The sequence below is a fragment of the Lissotriton helveticus genome, chromosome 1_1 (assembly GCF_964261635.1).
Source record: "Lissotriton helveticus chromosome 1_1, aLisHel1.1, whole genome shotgun sequence".
NCBI classification, from domain to species: Eukaryota; Metazoa; Chordata; class Amphibia; order Caudata; family Salamandridae; genus Lissotriton; species Lissotriton helveticus.
The window spans coordinates 1,358,116,046-1,358,137,057 of NC_136057.1; the positions used below are offsets into that span (position 1 = coordinate 1,358,116,046).

Consider the following 21,012-nt stretch of genomic DNA (forward strand, 5'->3'; position numbering starts at 1 on the left):
TTGTTTAGTCACTTGTTCTTTCACATATTGATTATCGTAACGCCATCCTCAACGGAATCCCAAAGGTTCACCTTGCTCCAATCAAAGCTGTGCTCAACCTTGCAGCCAGGCTCATCAGAGACTGCAAACATTTCGATCATATATCCCCAGCTCACAAATCTCTTGAATAGCTCCCTATTGAAGGTAGATCCGCCTGCATTACTCATAAAGTCCTCCACCAAAACACTGCAGTACCTCTCTAAGAAACCCCTCATTGCAGGCACCACACAAACTCCTAGAAGCACCAACACCCTCCTCCTAATCCCACCACATCATAAAAAGAAATCCACACAATCACGCTCCTTCCATGGTAATGCCCCTATCATCTGGAATGCACTCCCAAAAACCTGCCCTGTAACCCCTCCTATTCCAGCTTCACAAAAGACCTCATACTCCACCTCCTCAATTATTATTGGGGATCCTAACCTGTGACCTGCACTTGATCTCCAATCACCATGTTATATTTGGCCAGTAAAACCTGTTTATTTCCTGAACATCATCTACCTAATTACCTGAAATGAATAACTTTTGCCCCTATTTACCTATTTGATTTGTATATCCCGCAAGTAGCCTTCATTATTCCTTATCTACTTGTATGCCATGTTGGCCCAATTATTATTGGGGGGTCCTAACCTGTGACCTGCACTTGATCCCCAAGCACCATGTTATATTTGTCCAATTATTTGTCCATTTCCTTAACATCACCTACCTAATTACTTCAAGTGTATAGCTCTTGCACCTGTTTATCTATTTTGATTTGTATATTTCGCATGTTGTTTGTTTCATTATCTTTTATCTACTTGTATGCCATGTTTGCCTTATATCATCTTACTCATGTAAAGCGCTCTGATACCTCTGGGTCTAGCCAGCGCTATATAAAACTTGTAAAAATAAATAAAAGTGGATGAGTCGGCAAGCGTGTGTGGGCATCGCAGCTGTATCTCAGGTGAGGGCCCCACAGCACAGTGAGACTCTATAGTCTCTGCCTCAGGCTCGCCCGCGGCCCCTGTCAATGCAAGGCCTTTCAGGCTATGCCGGGAGGTGGGGGCCGGCTGAGATCACCGCTTGCATTCAGGTGCGTCAAGGTCTCTGGAAAGGGATCCGGCGACAGGGCATTCCGTCCCCCACGAGCCCCAGGCTAGTGGACAAAGTTATAGGAGGGTTTTGCGGCAAATTTTGATGGTTTTCGGACTGCTACCTCTGGAGCTTCACAGGCAGAGCAGCCATTCCAGTCGCTGCCATGGGCGCCACCAACTTAAAATATTCTTATTTAGACAATATAACATTATGAGCTCATAGTGCTATTCAACTAAAACTAATATACATAAAATTAATCAAATTAAAAAATATACCTGCATTCATCCTATCTGATAGAAAACCATACAGGTTACTTCAAAGTGCCAAGTACTTGTATACATTATATGGCCGTAGTTGTCGAAACGTGCAACCTATTCAGATAGGGACAAAACGATCATCACACAATGCTACATTTCCATACATATCCAGCAGTTTGACATAAAATAGTCTTGCTTGGGCCATACAACATTAAAAAGAAGAACATACTGTTATGCAAGTAAAGCCATACAGCCTGATTCATCATTCTCCCGTTTTGCGAGCCCCTAATAGCGATTCATAACGAATCGCTATTAAGGACTTGCAAAACGGGATTCATGTAGGAATTGCAATAAATATTGCGATTCCTACATGTTCCTTATTTGCGATTAGCTAATTGCTAATCCCTAATAAGGAATAACTCCCCATGCATTCCTATGGGCCGACAGGCCCATAGGAATGCATGGGGAGTTATTCCTTATTAGGGATTAGCAATTAGCTAATCGCAAATAAGGATGCGATTTCAAGGGTGCAGGGGTGTCCAAAGGACACCCTGTAGCACCCCTGAAATGTAATCTACATTGGTGTTGCGCACACACATGTCCAAAGGACATGTGTGTGTGTAACATGCAACTTAGAAAAATGCATTTAAATGCATTTTTCTAAGTTTTTGCTATTTACTGAGAGGTCTGACCTCTCGGTAAATAGCGGCCCAAAATTGCAATTTCGCAATTTTAAAATGCTTCATGAATTGCATTTAAGGAATCTCAAATAGAGATTCCTTAAATTCAATTCTTCGCAAATGTGCGAATTCTTAAATAGCAAATTTTGCATTTGGGATGATGAATCCCAAATGCAAAAATTGCACTCGCTAAAGGCAAGATTCTGAGAATCTTGTCCTTTGCGAGTGCAATTTAGCTTGATGAATCAGGCGGTATGTGCATAAAAATTAATCACAGTTAAGAATAGAGCTGCATTTATCTTAACCCTCAGAAAAGCATACAGGATACTTCAAAGTGCCAAGTGCTTGTATACAATGTATGACAGTAACTGACAAAACATATTGCTATATTAATCACATTGTGGGCCAAGCCCCTTCTTCCAAAGGACATTAACCACCAGGAAAGGTCCCTCCCTGGTAGCATTCACTGCCTGGGGACATAACTTTCACAACTCTTCCTGCCCCAAATTGAAGCAATTTTACCTTCAAGATGTCACCCTTCTTGAAGCTCAGCTCATCCTCGCCATTTGCGATGAAGTCACGCTTTGCCACAGCCTCCATTTTGTTTTGTTTAGAGGTAGAGCTGGTCTAGGCTGGGCTGAGGAGGCTTGACTGCAGACCCGAGCTCCTAAATGAACAAATGAGAGTAAGAATAGTGTAAGACCAAAGACATAGCTGGAGATTACATATACCTGTTATAGCTGCCAGCAACGTTGCAGCCATGGACAATGTGCACTCTCAATAAAAATGCCTCTCCCCAATACATACACTTTTTTTAAAATGAATAGATTTTTCTTTAAAGAAAACATAGCTATGCTTAGGTAATTCTTCACACTGCCGTTATGTCCTCGCCTGTAAGGATTGGGGATTCATGCAGGGGACTAATGGGCACATGCATCATTGTAGGATTTTGCACTTCCTAAATTGCGAAAATTAAGGAATCGCAAATTAGGAATTGCAAAATCCTATGCATCAAGAAATCCTAAAAGTTTTTAGGATTTCTTAATTTTCGGAAATTGCGATTCCTTAATTGCGAATCGCAATTAAGGAATGGCATTACATTGATTTCCTATGGGCCTAGAAGCCCATAGGAATCAATGCCGTTTTGCATTTTTTTTTTTGCACTCGCAATTTGTTGATGCATTGCAAGGGTGCAGAGGGGGGTCCAAAGGACCCCCCCCTGCACCCCTGAAATGTATTTTAAAGTGCATGTTTCACACACACATGTCCTAAGGACATGTGTGTCTGTAACATGAAAGTTTAAAAAATGCACTTTTTTGCTTTTTTAAAGATTTTCGCAAATTAACACGAGGGTCAACCTCGTGTTAATTTGCACTTCCTATTTCAAAATTCGCAATTTTTTATAAATTGATGCATTGCATTTAAGGAATCGCACAAATGCGATTCCTTAAATGCATTCTCATTTTTAAGAAATGCAAAAAATAGCGAATTTTGAAACTCTGTTTCATGCATCCCAAAAACGTATTTAGGAAGCGCAAACGGCCGAATTTACCGATTCGCACCGTTTGCACTTCCTAAATAGGTTGATGCATGTGCCCGTAAGTCCATTAAAAAGTATGGGAATTGCAATGCTTCACACAATGGTGGTGCGGTCAATAGCGTGGCTTAAAAAATCGAATTATTCCGTTACTGTTTTTCGGTCTGTCACCTTCAAGAAGCTACATATAAAATAATGCACTGTCGTATATTATGAGACCTATATTAGTTAATGTAGTGCAGATGTCTCTGTGAGTAACCAGAGAACCACAGAATTGAAAGCTGTTGGTGCAGTGGAGAACAATGACTTGTGTATGTTTAGTGCTGCGAGGCCAGCCTGTTACAGAAAGCACTGTGAATGTATGTCATTATTTTGGACTTGCATTATACACATTATAATAGTGATATTCAAAGTACGGCCCGGGGGCGCTTGTGGCCCTCTTGACTTTTACATGCTACCCCACTGATGAACAGCAGCACAAGCTGCTCTTTACTTGCTAAGCACTAATATTCAGAAAGTTAAATAAACAGGCAAGCATTCATTTGCAGATTAAATTAAGTTATTACGTAACTACAGTGGTGTACTACACCACTTAACTTTAGTTAACCTGCGAATAAATGCTTGCCCGTTTATTTAACAGTTTTTTTTTACCTCCATAAACAATCCCTGACCAACCCAGACTCACTACCACCACCCTGCTGGCATCAATGCGACCCTTGGTCACACCACAGACCATACTTTGTGGCCCCTGGGCAAATGCTTATGAGTACCAATGCATTATAAGGTCGGCTGCTACAAAATGAGCAAAAAGGTTTAAGATAGAAAAGTGCTTCCAAAATATACATTTTAGTAATACCCAGGCTGTATGTAGTGCAATTTCTTTTATACCCGTCTTTTAAAAGCACACACTTCACAGCGCAGATGGTAACTCCTTTAAAATACCACTCAAAAATAAAAAATCTGTGTCATCAGAAAGCTTCAAGTGATTCTGTTATTAAAGTCAATACAGGCTCCCAAGCATCCTTTACATTTTCAGATTGGCCAGTTGCGCACATTTACATTTTTTTCAGGGAGGGGGGGGCACCCCGGCAATTAGACTGGTTAGCCTAACTGCCCCTCCCTTGGTTTCACAGCACAAGACACACTGCTTTATACTGTACCTGAAGCATTTCAACTCTCAGAATTAACTGGCCCGGGACGGTTGTCTTTCCACAAAAAGTAATGGAACTGTTTTTCTTTAAAAAATTAATTTAAAAAAGTGTGGGCACGTCCTGTCCCTCAGAACCTGCCCACTCGACCTCTGCATACATGGTCAGTGACTCACTGACACTAACAATCAAAGACATCTGGGTAGCAAAGTGGAAGATTATCGTGCAGGGGGATACATTGGGAGTGTGAGGCGAGGGATGAGGAGCATAAAAATATGGTACACGCCTGTTGCGACAGGAGAATAGAGCCAGGCTGTCAGAGTGAAGTCTGAGCAACATCCCTCTTGAAATTTGAGGAACCAAAATCAAGAAAAGTTATTGCTTCACTTCTGATCTGTATTTAAGCAAACCTCTTCCCTCTTTAACCGGCAACATGTGTTTCGCCGCTGTGAGAAACTGGCTCTATATATACAGCACCAAAGTGAGATACAGTGTGTATAGAGTCCAAGGGTATCCAGAGGTTTGGCAGAGGTTAAAGTTAGATAAAACCTTACTCTCTAAAATGGTAGCTTGGTCGAGCAGTAAGGCAGTATAAGAGGACAGTGTTAAGCATTTGATGTACACACACAGTCAGCAAATGAATTCACACTCAAGAACTGATCTCTAGGCCAATTGTTTTTGTATAAAAAATATACTGTTGTTTTATTTCTAGAACCAAGCAAGCCTGGCACAGGTAAGAATAAAAATACTTTGCAGTAGTAAATTACTTGTATGAACACAGTTCAAAATTGCAGTATAACTTGTACTGGTTTTTTTGTTACAGTTTTAAGTAAGCAGTTTGCAACACTTAGCAGGTATAGTACATTCGAATGAATGGGCTTTTCAGTAAAATTCATTTAATTATTTTTCAGATTACATTTGCTAACAGTGTATGTATGTATGTATTTTAATGCTTATTAAGCGCAGCTGTCACCCAGCGGGTATCCTGGCGCTGAGATCAGTTCCACTATCTGGTCTACAATTTATTCTGCTCTAGGGAAGAGATAGGTTTTAAGGTCCCTTTTAAATAAAATCACATTTTGTCTGCTCCTCAGTGTTAAAGGTAGAGTGTTCCACATTGTGGCGGCCGTAAAACTGAAGGCGCGGCCGCCCATTCTCACTCTGTTTATTCTTGGGATTTTCACTAAGAAAGCTGAGGCGGATCTCAGAGGTCTGGCAGCCTGATACCACGAAAAGAGGTTTTGCAGTGGTATTGGTCCTTGACCATGCAAAGCTCCAAAAATCAGGCATAGAGCCTTATAGGAGATCCTCTGCTGGACCGGTAACCAATGTAATACTGCCAGAGCTCCGGCAGAAGAGGCCGAGCGAGGCAAGGACAGAGCTAGTTTAGCCGCCATATTTTGGACCCTTTGTAATTTAAGGATCAAGACCTTTGGGGCTCCTAGAAGTAGTGCGTTACAGTAGTCTAACCTACTGAGAATGGTACTACGCACTACTTCTACTCTGGCTTCCCGCGGGAGAAGCGGCAGTATCTTCCGTAGAGCACGGAGCAGACCCATACATGTCCCAACAGTCCTATTCACCGAGGCGCCCAATTGCAGGTTCGATTCAAACATGACTCCCAGATTGCGGGCCGAGTCTGCCGCCTCCACCGAGCCTGGAATGGAAATAGGCCAAAAGTCTTCCGGCAATGGGCGAGGGAGTCGGTCTGAAGAGCAGTGCAATATCTCCGTCTTTGCGCCATTGAATTGGAGTGAATTGGCTTGCAACCACTCTGCTGTGGCCGACATACACTGATGGAAAGTGTCCCTCGACACTGCCTCTGAACCCTCAAAAGAAAAAATCAGTTGGGTATCATCGGCATAATTGATGACTTGAATACCGAAAGACCTTATAAGTTGTATCGGGGGCTGGAGGTACAAATTAAAGAGAATCGGACTTATCGCCGACCCCTGGGGGACACCCTGGTTCACCTGGCGTATGGCAGAACGGAAAGGTGGTAGTGTTACTGCCTGTTGTCTATTATCCAGATATGATGATAACCAGGCTAGTGCCGAGCCCGTTATTCCCGCATTACAGAGACGGCCCAAAAGGACCTCATGGTTCACCGTGTCGAACGCGGCTGACATGTCAAGCAGTACTAAAAATGCTGACTTGCCCCTGTCGACACGCGTTCGCAGATCATTCAACACGGTGACCAAAGCAGTCTCAGTACCGTGGCCCGGTCTGAAGCCAAATTGAGCTACATCCAGACTGGAGTTTGATTCCAGGAAGTTGGCCAAGGCTCTCGTAACCCACTTCTCTAAGAACTTTATCGCGAATGGTAACAGCAAAATAGGCCTATAATTGGCTGGACAGAGGGGGTCCAAAGTAGCCTTTTTTAGCAAAGGTGTTACAATTGCTAACTTCCAGCAGTCTGGTACAGATGCAGTAGCTAACGATTGGCAACAGATTGAATGGAGCGGGGGAAACAGCTCGCCTTGGAAGGCCTTCCAGATCTTGTGCGGCATGGGATCAAGAGGAGAGCCAGATGATACACAGTTAGCCAGAGCACAAAACTCCTCCAATGAGGGTATTGGAAGGCACGGCAGCTGACAGGCAGACTCCTTGTTCTTACTTGCCTCAGAAGCCGGGTGGCCGGGGGACACAGAGGGACAAGACCCAAATGGCATAGGCTGCGTAGAAACCTCAAGGCCCTTCAGAATGTTCCTAATTTTGTCATCAAAAGCTGTGGCTAGAGAATCACAAAGCTCCTGTGACACCGGTGGAGATGGTATGGCGCATGTAGGGTTGGATAAGCTCTTTACCAATTTGAACAGGGTCTGTGATTTGTTCGATGCTTTTGCCAATGTCTCTTCCAAGAATTTGGCTTTGGCGTTTCTTAACTGGAGCTTATATTCCAGTAAGATGCCTTTATAGGCAGCCCTGTCCTGCTCTGTATACCCTTTCCTCCATGTGCGTTCCGCTTGTTTACAGCGTAACTTCACCTGGCCGAGTTCCTCGGTGAGGGGTTGGCCTAACGGCTAAGGCGCTCGACCTCGGACCTGGGGAACTGGGTTCGAGTCTCGGTAACGACGCCAAAAAACCCCCTGTGATTCTGGGCAAATCACTTAATCTCCCCGTGCCTAAAATGAAAGTGTCCTCATGTAACGTAACTGGTGCTATGTAAAGCGCTCTGATAACTGATTCGGTTCGGTTCTAGTTCGCGCTATATAAAACTCTGCAAAAAAAAAAAAAACAACCATTAGTCCCTCTGGGTCTGTCCTTCAGTTTCCGTAAAGGTGCTACCTCGTCCAAGGTTGTCAAGATTTGCTGACAGAGGGCATCGTAGCTCTCACCTACGCTGTCCTTTAACTCAAATGTTCCGGACAGAAACATAGGTTGCTTAATCTCCTTTAACAGGCGAGTCCATGATCGATTAAATGTAATACTCCCCGAACTAAATGGTTTTGATAGGGCCGGCTGAGCTACAGTAAAGAGGACCAATGAATGGTCGGTCCAACATTGGGTTAAGATGTCCTTCACTATGATTAGTTCCTTATCCGCAAACACCAAGTCCAGTATGTGCCCCTTCGCGTGGGTAGACGAGAGAACAAGTTGTTCAAGTTGAATGTTCTCACACGCTTGGCAGAGTTCTCGGAAGGCTAAATCATGGGGCCCAGAGGGCCAAAGATTAAAGTCGCCCAAGACTAGGAACTTGGAGTGGGAGTTTGAAAGATCATATATCAGATCGACCCAGTGCTGGATCCTAGATTCAGCACTGGGACATTTCCTGAAAACAGGTGAGTAAATGCGTTTTAGTTTAAGGTACGATTTTTAAAGAATATTATTGCATTTCAAAAGTTGACACTTCAAAACTTTTTCACATAGAATCACCAATGTTATCCTACGGGAGGAAATTCACTTAGCAGGTAAGTTATGTTAACAATACTTTTTCTTACTCAGTGCTGGTACCTAGATTCAGCACTGGGACATTGCCTGAAAACAGTTAAGAAAATGCGTTTTGGTTATTTGGCTGATTTTTAAGGAATATTTTTAGTTTTCAAAAGTCAACACTTAGAAACGTTTTGGGAGAAAAAGTGTCAATGTTATTCTATAAGGAAAAAGAGGTTATCGGTTTCCAGGTAGGTAATCGGTCTTTGGAGTTAGGGTCCTGGGGTTAGACTCAGGGGTCTCCCAGGGTCAGTGATGCACTGTTGTTGTACCCTCAGCGGCACTCGGGCTGCCGGGTGCAGAGTGTTGAGGCCCAATGTTATCCTAAGGAGGACAGGGGTTAGTGGCTGCTGGCAAACAGGCCACAGGGTGGGGGGGGTAAAGCTCCTAGGGTTAAGCTCAGGGCAAGTTGGGGACCAAGTCAGCACTATCCGGTCCTGGCGGAGAGGGGTAGGCGTTTCCACACCGACACGGGAGACCTAACCTTAGCAACAGAGGCTTATCTCATCGATGTCTATCCCGCCAGGCACTGCTGGTACATGTTACCACTGACCCTTAGGCTTGGAACATTGTATAAACAGGTATTTTCCATACTTTAGATGTGAATACTGATACTCAGACAGATCAGCAACACAGTAGACAGCAATATTAATAGGTCCGGATGAATCGCGGGTAACCTTGCCCCAAGCGAGAAACAGGTCGACCACTACCACCATTTTATAGTATAGTCTTGAGCACGGAACGCATTATTTTCCATAACTCCTAGACTAACTATTGTTTTTTAGTTAACGACCAGGGACCACCAGAATAAAATTCCTTCCGGTACTCTGGCGTTATTTTAATTTCACTTTCCGTCTACTACAATCTCTGGCCCCTCACCCACACTTCACCCATGGGCAGTTGGAAAAAGATCTCCGCCAAAGAGCCCCTCTTTTGAGGTGTAGCCCGTTGGGTATTGCACCGCCCACCCAACGAGGAGCACCGGCCCATGATGAAGCATGACACCTGCAAGGGTGTGTGAGGCCATTATATCCAACAAAATGGATACCCAGAGGATGGTTACCATTTGACCACCCTTCTACATCCACATACTTTGACCAACACTGATACCATAGGAACAGCCCAGTTCTCTCTTTTGTTATATACATTACGAGGGCTACAACTGTAGCTTGGACCTTCCACTTTATTGGAGTGGTAAATCAGCCCTCTTGATCGACCTAGATCTCTCTCCCCCCTTCTTTTGATAACAATGGTGGAAAGACTTCATAAAAAGATGCCACACAAAAGGAAAGATGTAGAATTAGCCGATAGTCCCAAAGTTGGTATTACCCAGTGCAATACAAGATCGTATCAGTGCACAATTGTCAAAATAATTAAAATGAACAATATGGGCGCGTACCTTTCCAGACATGAGGGTGTAGCGTCCAGGTTAACAGTACCACAATATGTTTTAGATTGAACAGTTTCTTAAAATATGACGAGCCCAATGGAAAACCTCGCTTTAGGGTGAGGCCGCACCTAATGCCAAATTGACATTCAAAGCATAGTGGGACTAATAATACATCAAAGTATGGGCGCGCACCTCTCGGGACATGAGGGTGTAGCGTCCAGGTCTGTAATGGCAATATTATAAGGTGTACCCAATTTGGCTCAAACAATTTGTGCGAACAGAGAAGCATCTCTCATACATGAGGATGAAAGTGTTGCATTTTTGTGGCATATTTTCAGGAGTAACAACATTGAGTATATATATCCGGTTGACATGTCCCTAACTGGGTGCTCCCCGTTGTTATATTAGAATGTCATGTGGGAAAGTCTGAAGCGAAATTTTAGAAAGAATATCAAATGGGTGAAGACTATGTGCAATATATTGCGGTGGCGTGTTATTTTGACAGTGTCGCCAGTTGTGCGTGGCTACTTTCTAGTTCGTGAAGACCATTATTGACAGAGTCAAAAAGGGTCATCCATTTGGATTCTCGGATGTTGAGGATCATGGTGATATTGCCCCCTCTGGGGCCAAGCGTAACTTTCTCTGGGACAATCCATTTCAGCGTATCTGGAGCGTGGCCCAATCTTTTAAAATGTTCCACCAAAGGTGCACCTTGTACTTCACACCGTATCCTGCTGCAGTGTTGTAGTATTCTGGATTTAACTTTTTGTTGAGTTTGTCCCACATAAAGGTGATCGCAAGGACATCGAATTGCATAGATCACATTAACTGAATTGCAGTTTGTGTGTGATTTTAGAGTGATCTTGCGTTCGTTTTGCATGAATTCTTTGGATTGGATTGTCATCGGGCATGCTTTACATGATCCGCATCTATGATGGCCTAGAATAGGAGGAAGATTCCACAGCGATAGTACAGTTGGTGGCTCTGGAGTTTCAAGGAATGAATGAACGACTCGATCTTTGATGTTCTTTACTCGTTTGTATGCATGAAGGGGAAGCGCATGTTGTTGGATGTCATCGGAAATGAGTGCCCAATGCTTATGCACGACCTTTTTGATGGCATTGCTTTTGGTCGAGAAAGTCGTTACACAAATCATCCGTTCAGTGTTGGAATCACTTCTATCTCTTGGTTGTAGCAGGTCCTCTCTGGGGCTGTACCATGCACGCTTCCTTGCCCGTTTGATGAGTCTGGCAGGATAGCCCCGATCTTGTAGACGATAGGTGAGTTCCTCCGATTCTGACATGTAATCTGTCTTACGTGAGCAGTTTCTGCGGAGACGCAGGAACTGCCCGAAAGGTAAATTGTCCCTCAACCCTCGCGGGTGGTGGCTGCTGTATTGTAACAGGGAATTCCGTTCCGCCGGCTTTCTGAAAAGAGTAGTTTGAAGTCGACCTTCTTCCTCAAAGATTTTAACATCAAGGAAATCAATAAGCTAAGGGTGTGGGTGGTAGTGCCCTGTTGTCCGATTTAGGGCTCAGGGCTGGGGAAGGGGCAGTTGTAGGGCTAACAAAGCTGGGAAAGGGGCGTGTTTAGGGCTAAGTGTGTCGGGATTGCTGCTACTGCGTGATCCAGGGGCATGAAGATATCCTGGAGGTGTCTTCTAGCGACACCTGGGGAAATTGTGCTACAGCTCCTGCTTTCCTGTGGAGGACCGGCAGTACCATCCTATGTGTGGCATAATCCTGTGCCTGTCGATGTGAGACACCAATCCTCCCCATCCACAGCCAGGAGAACAAGCAGAGAATGGGTGAGCTGCAAGAGCCCCATATAGCCAGAGGGGGGAGTGAACATCGAGGGAAGGAGGACGACAAAGAGGCAGCCTAGAGGGAGGGGGAAGCCTAAGTACCCTGACCCACCCGCCCCCCCACCCGGAAGTAACGCGACTGCAGCTAGAATCTGGCGACCTATAGGGCTGCTGCGCTTGCCATCTTGTGGCACTATGGGGTCCGCCCTCTTATGAGGGTCCCCTGCGGAGACGAGTCGGTCGGCCCGCAGTGCAGGGATACCTACCTGTTTGGAGGCCCAGAGCTGTCCTGGAAGCGGACCGCTAGTGTCTCACATACACATTGAGCTGCGGTCCCCGAACACTGGACAATATAACTAAACAGTAAGGAAGGACTACATGTCCATTAATTGACTGCATATGCGCTTTAGGTAGAAATGTATCAGTAGACGTTTAACACTAATCAATGTATTTTCCCAAAGCAGCAACAAAAATTGGCTCATTCCGGTCCTTCCCCAATGTGAAAAAGTAAGTAGAAGAGTTTGTTTGCCTGCACTTTATTTTTTACCAATTACTGGCGTGTATTACTATTTGCGTTAAAAAGGTAATCATTAAAAATGAACATGTTAACACAGTGTTCGTAGTTCCAGTATTTTTATGGTTCTGTATGTGACTGCATGGGGGAGAAAGTACCACACTTGGGGGGTGTTTGTAGCACCCTCACCTTGCCTTTTGAGTTCGTCGCTGCAGCTAGCAGCTTGCCGCCGCACATCCTGTCGGACGAGCGCCGCTCTGAGGAAGGCAGAGTTCGTGGACTCCATTGCCCAGGATCCTCAGCGGCCGGAAGCCGCGCAGCGTGAAACCGCGCCAGGAGGCACATAAAGATCAGCGCTTCCCCCGGCAGAGCGGGGGAGAAAGTACCACACTTGGGGGGTGTTTGTAGCGCCCTCACCTTGCCTTTTGAGTTCGTCGCTGCAGCTAGCAGCTTGCCGCCGCACATCCTGTCGGACGAGCGCCGCTCTGAGGAAGGCAGAGCCCGTGGACTCCATTGCCCAGGATCCTCAGCGATCGGAATTCGCGCAGCGTGAAACCGCGCCAGGAGGCGCATAAAGATCAGCGCTTGCCCCGGCAGAGCGGGGGAGAAAGTACCACACTTGGGAGGTGTTTGTAGCGCCCTCACCTTGCCTTTTGAGTTCGTCGCAGCAGCTAGCAGCTTGCCGCCGCACATCCTGTCGGACGAGCGCCGCTCTGAGGAAGGCAGAGCCCCTGGACTCCATTGCCCAGGATCCTCAGCGGCTGGAAGCCGCGCAGCGTGAAACCGTGCCAGGAGGCGCATAAAGATCAGCGCTTCCTCCGGCAGAGCGGGGGAGAAAGTACCACACTTGGGGGGTGTTTGTAGCGCCCTCACCTTGCCTTTGGAGTTCGTCGCTGCAGCTAGCAGCTTGCCGCCGCACATCCTGTCGGACGAGCGCCGCTCTGAGGAAGGCAGAGCCCGTGGACTCCATTGCCCAGGATCCTCAGCGGCCGGAAGCCGCGCAGCGTGAAACCGTGCCAGGAGGCGCATAAAGATCAGCGCTTCCTCCGGCAGAGCGGGGGAGAAAGTACCACACTTGGGGGGTGTTTGTAGCGCCCTCACCTTGCCTTTGGAGTTCGTCGCTGCAGCTAGCAGCTTGCCGCCGCACATCCTGTCGGACGAGCGCCGCTCTGAGGAAGGCAGAGCCCGTGGACTCCATTGCCCAGGATCCTCAGCGGCCGGAAGCCGCGCAGCGTGAAACCGCGCCAGGAGGCGCATAAAGATCAGCGCTTCCCCCGGCAGAGCGGGGGAGAAAGTACCACACTTGGGGGGTGTTTGTAGCGCCCTCACCTTGCCTTTTGAGTTCGTCGCTGCAGCTAGCAGCTTGCCACCGCACATCCTGTCAGACGAGCGCCGCTCTGAGGAAGGCAGAGCCCGTGGACTCCATTGCCCAGGATCCTCAGCGGCCGGAAGCCGCGCAGCCTGAAACCGCGCCAGGAGGCGCATAAAGATCAGCGCTTCCCCCGGCAGAGCGGGGGAGAAAGTACCACACTTGGGGGGTGTTTGTAGCGCCCTCACCTTGCCTTTTGAGTTTGTCGCTGCAGCTAGCAGCTTGCCGCCGCACATCCTGTCGGACGAGCGCCGCTCTGAGGAAGGCAGAGCCCGTGGACTCCATTGCCCAGGATCCTCAGCGGCCGGAAGCCGCGCAGCGTGAAACCGCGCCAGGAGGCGCATAAAGATCAGCGCTTCCCCCGACAGAGCGGGGGAGAAAGTACCACACTTGGGGGGTGTTTGTAGCGCCCTCACTGTGCCTTTTGAGTTTGTCGCTGCAGCTAGGAGCTTGCCGCTGCACATCCTGTCGGACGAGCGCCGCTCTGAGGAAGGCAGAGCCCATGGACTCCATTGCCCAGGATCCTCAGCGGCCGGAATCCGCGCAGCGTGAAACCGCGCCAGGAGGCGCATAAAGATCAGCGCTTCCCCCCGCGTCGCGGGAGCGCACGGGAGAAGCCCGGGACAAGGGCGGGACAGTCTATGACAGTCATAGACAGGAAGAGGCAGGGCTGGGCCATATCTCCTGGCCTATCTTGTAACGGATCTTTTGGACGTTAAAGACTCTCAATTCCGGTAAAGTGTTCCCCTGATATATGGTCTATATTCCAGGTTGCATTGTATTGGATATATTTGTGGCTTTATTTGCATCTCAGATCATTAACCAAGGCTTAGGATAAACCATGCCAAGTTGTTCCAAGGATAAATTTATATCGGGGTCAGGCCCTATTGATAATTACCTGGTGAAGATGGTAAATAAAATCAACAATGACAGGAGGGCCTCCCTGGGAAGGGAAAGTCACCCTAACATTACACAAGTCCCCCCGACTCCTGTGGAGAGCCTCCTAGAGGCTGTTATCCCCGATTTGGATCCTACAGTGTTTACCACGGTCATAGCCCAGGTTCACACTGAGCCACCAGATGTAGATATACACATAGTAAGCGAGGACAATGAGGAAGCACAGCCTGTTGCCAGACCGGTTAGAAATTGCAGGAAACAACCAAACAAAAGGGAGGGGAAGCATTCCAAAAAAAGGGTAGATACTCCCTTACAAACGCAGACCAATACAGAGGAGCCTAATAAAGTACAGGCTGAAAGCACTGAGATTAATAGTACTCTTAGTCCTGACCAATTTTCGCAACTACTTCACTCCCTGGAAGCAATGTTTGAAGCCAAATTAGAGCAGTTTGTTCAACCCCTAGTGCGGAAACTCGACAGTGTTACTGCCGAAGTTAAGAGGTTAGGAGGGTTGCTTTCAAAACATTTAACAACGGCGGACAGTACTAAGGAGGTGGTGATGGATATAGGAGGGCCAGAGCAGGTAGCTAGAGGGGGAAAGCAGCAGCAAGCTACCCAGCATTTAAAGAATATTGACCCAGTCATAACAGCTCCCACCACTGTAGCGAGTGAAGCCACGCGAACAACAACAGGGCCTCCTTGTTTACCCAGTAATAGTTGGGTTAGGAGAAGTAGATCTATAAATCTACCCCCAGCGTGTTCCCCCTACGTTGTAGTTTTAACAAATGTTCCGCCCCAAGACAAGCAATTAGCCCAGACTCATGAGGAAACACACGATGCCCTTAAAAACAAGACTGTGTCATGGCTAAACAGGAATTGTGGTTTCCCTACAAAATTTGCCCCGGATATCATAACTACTAGAAGGGCTAATTGGATCGGGCCTTCTAAGAAGACCTGTAAAGGGGACTGTATAATCATTAACTTTAGACACCCACAACATGTGGCCACAGTCCTGTTAAGGGCAGCCTCGCGGACGCACGATGATAACAGCATAGGGGTGCGTCCTCTGTTTTTTTTTAATAATCATCTATCTGGAACGCCCCCACATAGTGCGAGAAGGAGACCCTATACTCCCGTTATGGCTCAGACGCCGGTTTCATTTCAGGGATCCGGCGGAGAGAATCATTTTAATTTCGGTGTGAGAAGGAGACCCTATACTCCCGCTATGGCGCAGACGCCGGTTTCATTTCAGGGACCCGGTGAAGAGAATTACTTTAACTTTGGGCCCAACATTTCTACACACAACAGATTTAATGCGCTTTCTACCCTGGAGTTATGCGATTGACGAGAGGTAAAAAAGGGTCCTGGGGAAGAGTCACACCCTATCTCGGCCCCCCCGGTACAGGACCAACCTGGTTTGACTCCTCCCTGTAACCCTGTAACATTGTGTAATGCTAAGGGGGTAACGGTTAAGATGATAAGTTGGAACGTCGCTGGCCTGCGTTCAAAGAGAGATGATACCAACTGGTTAAATTTCGTGAAACAATATGACATTGTGGCTCTTCAAGAAACTTGGGACAGGGACTGTGATTTCTGGTTAGATGGTTTCACCTCTTATTTTGTCCCTGCATTAAAATCGTCGGCCGGGAGAGATAAAGGGGGACTTGTGTTATTGGTTTCTGTGAATGTAAGAGGGACAGTTAGCAGGGTAGATTGTGCCTCTAATAATTTCTTAATCCTGGAATTAAAACTTACTAATTACACCAAATTAATTTTAGTAAACTGTTACAATTCTCAGCAAGGGGATTCCCCAAATGTACACCTGGTGTGGTTGACAGAGTTTTTCAACACTTATACTGTAAAGCAAACCACTTTCTGCCAATTTATTTTGTTGGGTGATTTTAATGTCCATTTATGTAGTCATAATTATTTACTAGTGGATAATGATGGGCCAGACTTCACATCCCCGCAACATTTTGAGCATACTAGTAAGGGGGAAGCACTGGAGAAACTCTTATCTAACAATGATTTGTTTGAAGCAGGGTTTTCAGATAAAAGTTCTCGTGTCCCCACATACATAGACAGGGATTGCGAAACTATAATTGATTACATATTTCTTTCTTCTGGACTTTTAAAATTTGTTGTTTCTTATAATGCTATACCCTCCCCTTTTAGTGACCATAATCCAGTGGCAATTGAACTGGTAAATGGTTTTTCCCTTTTTAATAAAACCACCCCGTCATCGGTGGTAGCTGAAGTAAAAGTAAAAGATCAGGGGAGGAGATTAAACTGGAGTAAGGTTGTGCCAGAGGAGTTCTTTAATATTATTACTGCGAAGGCTGCTCAGGATTTAAATATCTGTGGAGATCCCCATTCTAACGGGGAGCAAGTAATATTCTCCTATGAAGCCATCTGCTCCCAAATGGCTAAAGAACTCACGACCAAAAGTCGTCCAGCCAAAAATAACCTGGTTACGGGCTGGTTTGACCACAAATGCACTAAAACCCATAACCTCCTGAAAAAAGCACTCCAGGAGCGACCAAGGAATAATGCTCTGGTTGCCCAGCTCAGAAGTGAGTACTCAAGGGTAGTACAGGTAAGGAAAAATAAAATTAAACATGACGCGTGGGTTGAGCTAATGGACAAAGCAACCCTAAAAGATAGTGCAAAATTCTGGTCTATCATTAACACGCCCCTGTTTTCAAACAGCAAAAATGTATAAGGCTAACCCATTGTACTGGGCCAACATCCTGACTAACGTTTTCAACTCCTCGGCCTGTGTTGGATTCCCTAAATCTTGGTCCCGGTCAACAATAATCCCGGTCTTTAAGAAGGGCCAAAGGGCTGACCCTAGATGTTATAGGCCCATATCCCTGCTAGATTCCTCTATAAAAATTCTGGGGAAGGTAATTCTAGCAAGGATAACAGAGTGGGCCTCTGACAATAACATTCTGTCAGATGCCCAATATGGCTTTAGAGCTGGGAGGAGCACGGAGGATCAATGTTTGAACCTACACTTAATAACAGCTAAGTACACCAAGGCTGCCAGAGGCTCCATTTATTTGGGTTTTATGGACTTGTCCACAGCTTTTGATCTAGTCAATAGGTCAAAGCTGTGGACCATGCTCCTGGAACTGGGACTTGACCGGTCCCTTGTGTATTTTTTGGCCGAGCTACATAAGGATCTGAAAGCCTCAATCAGGATAACAAAAGAGGGGAAATGCACGTCCAGTTTTAAGTCCGGCAGAGGGGTGCGCCAGGGATGCATCTTGGCCCCTATGTTATTTACATTATATGTAAACTCATTGGAGGTAAACCTGTTAACAGCAACTCCAGACATTCCGCGTATGGGAGGAACACCGGTTCCGGTGCTCCTATACGCGGATGACGCTGTCCTGTTGGCGAGGACCCCGTTGGGCCTGCAAAGACTGCTGGACTCGTTTGGAGATTTTATGAAAAGCCTGGATCTGGTAGTAAACAATGGCAAATCGCATGTTATGTCTCTGGGGCCCTCAAAAAACAAAGTTAAGACCTTTTTTTGTGGTAGTGAAGAAATCACCAGAGTGAAGGTATTTACCTAACTGGGAGTAGTCTTTGATGACAAGGGTTTATGGTCCCCTCAACTCTCAAGTAAGGTAAATTCGGTGAGAAATTCTTCAGCTGCAGTGCTAGGCTTTGCTAAAAGGCTGGGGGGGAAACCCTTTGAGGCAATTTTAACAATCTACAAAGCCAAGACCATTGCCATTGCAAGGTACGGGGCCTCAATATGGGGATTCACTAAACCCGACGTTATTCAAACTGAGGAAAACAAATTCCTACGGTCCCTTCTAGGCCTCCCTCAATCTACTGCTACCCACTCTGTCCATCTAGAATTGGGGATTGGTTACCTAGCAGATACAATTAAAATAGCCCCAATGCTGCTATGGATTAAAACTTGGTTAAACCCGAACCTCTCCCTAAATCATAAGATCTTAAAGGACTGTATTTTGCTCGACAATATGAACAAATCCAGTGGTTGTCTTACATAAAAATGTTAGCAATGTATATGGGGCGACCAGAGATCTTTTTTAATCCGGAATCTCTTTGTAAGGCAGACTTAGAGTGGGTAAAAACTAATTTCATCAAGCTAAGGGAGGCAGAGCGGGAAGGAGCAGAACAATGTAAACATTCGGTTAGGGGCCATGTTTTGGTTACCCAGTCAATAGCTATGTCACCATACTTGACCATTGTAACAAATTCTTTTCATAGATGGTTATTGACTAAACTTCGGTTTAACCAAATTTACACAGTACTCTGGGATTTGGAGGGTTGGAGTAGACCTGAAGATGCTGCTCCATGCAAATGTGATGATTTTTTCCCGCAAGACACTATGCACTTTATGATCTTTTGCCCATTGTACCAAGATGCCAGGAAAAGGTTTATTCTTCCATTACTGAAAAAGATGAATTTTATTCAGTGTAAACCTGCTTTATTGTTTTTACAACTGTTAGAATCCCCGGTAACTATGTTCTGTGTCGCCAGCTTTCTTGCCGCGTCTGTCAGAAATAAGAGGGTTAGACAGAAAGCTATCCAAGAACTTGAATCCTCTTAATAAACAGACAATGTATTACTATCGATTGCTTATACATGGGATTGAATGATCATGTATTTTATACGATTTTGAATTGCATTTTTATCCTGTATACTACATTTTTAACAGATATTTTTAATGTTTTTGTATTGGTATAGCATACTTTTATGATTTTAAATCGAATAAAGGGGTTTTTGACTTGACTTGACTGCATGTTTTTGGTCTTCTTTGTAGAAACTGGCGTAGTAATGCCAGTTTTGTTGTAATGGCTTTGCTGTAAAAGCCATCGGGATTCTGCTTTTCTTTGTTGCATCATACATCCCTTTTGAGGACCAGATTCCCTAAATTTGAGGGTGATCCATGGGCACACACCAACCTGTGAGGGAGGCATCCAGTCCTGATGTGACTCAAATTACCTTGTAAACAATTACCACTGTTTCTACCGGGATTCCTCTAAAATAGCAATCAGACTCTAGTGCATTTGCATAGCAAGGTCAAGCTGGCCATATATTGCAATGTTAAAGTACACTTATTACATTATTTATTTACATATTCAGCACAGCTCTGCCTACCACGTGTCAGTGAATGAATGAATAAGTCGTTTATTAGTCAATTAAAACCATAAACATTACAAACCCCACACAATGTAAAAATATTTACCTAATTAGGTTAAAAACATTTCAACCATCAGCAGCTAACCATTTAATTTCGTAATTGACAAACAATTTCATTATTTGTATCACCTCATAGTCCCAATCACAAATCAGATTATGCACCAATATGCACAGTTTGGGATGGTACAGAAATCAAGTAGTCCACCATACCTACCTACAATCTAAAAGAATGTATCGATCATTAACCAACTTGTTCATATATTACTTAAGGAGCACGTATGTAAAATGCCTATACATACAGTAAAATGCAGTTAAAATGCCAATGTGCACGTTCGAATCCAGAGCATAGGATAATTAAATAGTCATACAACTTGAATGTGTCAGTGAGCTATACATTTTAACAACATCTGAGACAAGGGCTCCTCTTCGCAGAATATGAAATACAGTAAAACATTTTTGTAGATGCAGGAAAAACATACAGAAATTAAATGCCCAACATGTATGTGGATGAAATTGTGGTACCATGCATAAATGCGTTGTTTAATTCATTGTCCACTACAAACCCACGGATACAAATGTAAGAAAAATATATAACAAATTAATAAAAACATTGTACAAATAATATTGTGAAAATTCCTTATATGAATTCCAGAGTTTCGTAATTCCTTGTATGAATTCCAGATCTTCGTCAACTTTTTGAAAGAGTGATTTCTAAAATGAACAAGTACTCCAAATTCTGCATTTTAGCTATTCTAATTGTCTAACTCTAGAAATAAGGCGAAGTTCTGACGTCCAATTGTATTTCAAGAGCGTACCACTAACAGCAATAAGCACAGTACAAGCTGTAGAACCATGCCAAATGTCAGAGGGGAAAGGCCATAAGGATCCGTTTATAAACAAATCAGATGTTTGAGATTCTAGGGAAGAGAGTTTGGGGAGAGTAGATGGAGAGAAGACCAGACTGGGAGTGGCATCAAGTAGAGGCAGGTGAGAGAACTGAAAAGGATGAGATTTTCATTCTGCTCAAGAAAAAGAGAGAATTATAGACAGAAGTGACGAAAATTCGGATGGGTCAGTAAGTAAACTTAGCTGGGAATGGAGAGTGATGGTGCAGCAGGCAGAAAGAGGAAAATGCTGATTGACAGGCTAATTTGCTACCTAAAATAAAGAGTGTTAAAGGCGT

General features: G+C 45.1%; 1 protein-coding gene across 1 annotated transcript in view; it reads right to left on the reverse strand.

The window, feature by feature from the left end:
• The window catches only part of GRAP2 (GRB2 related adaptor protein 2), a 347,855-nt gene that overhangs the window by 247,467 nt on the left and 79,376 nt on the right, over positions 1-21,012 (reverse strand). Inside the window, exon 2 of the mRNA XM_078683398.1 lies at positions 2,576-2,720. Within this exon, the coding sequence (XP_078539524.1) occupies positions 2,576-2,653 (78 nt within the window). The 5' untranslated portion in view covers positions 2,654-2,720. The remainder of the gene's footprint in view (positions 1-2,575; positions 2,721-21,012) is intronic.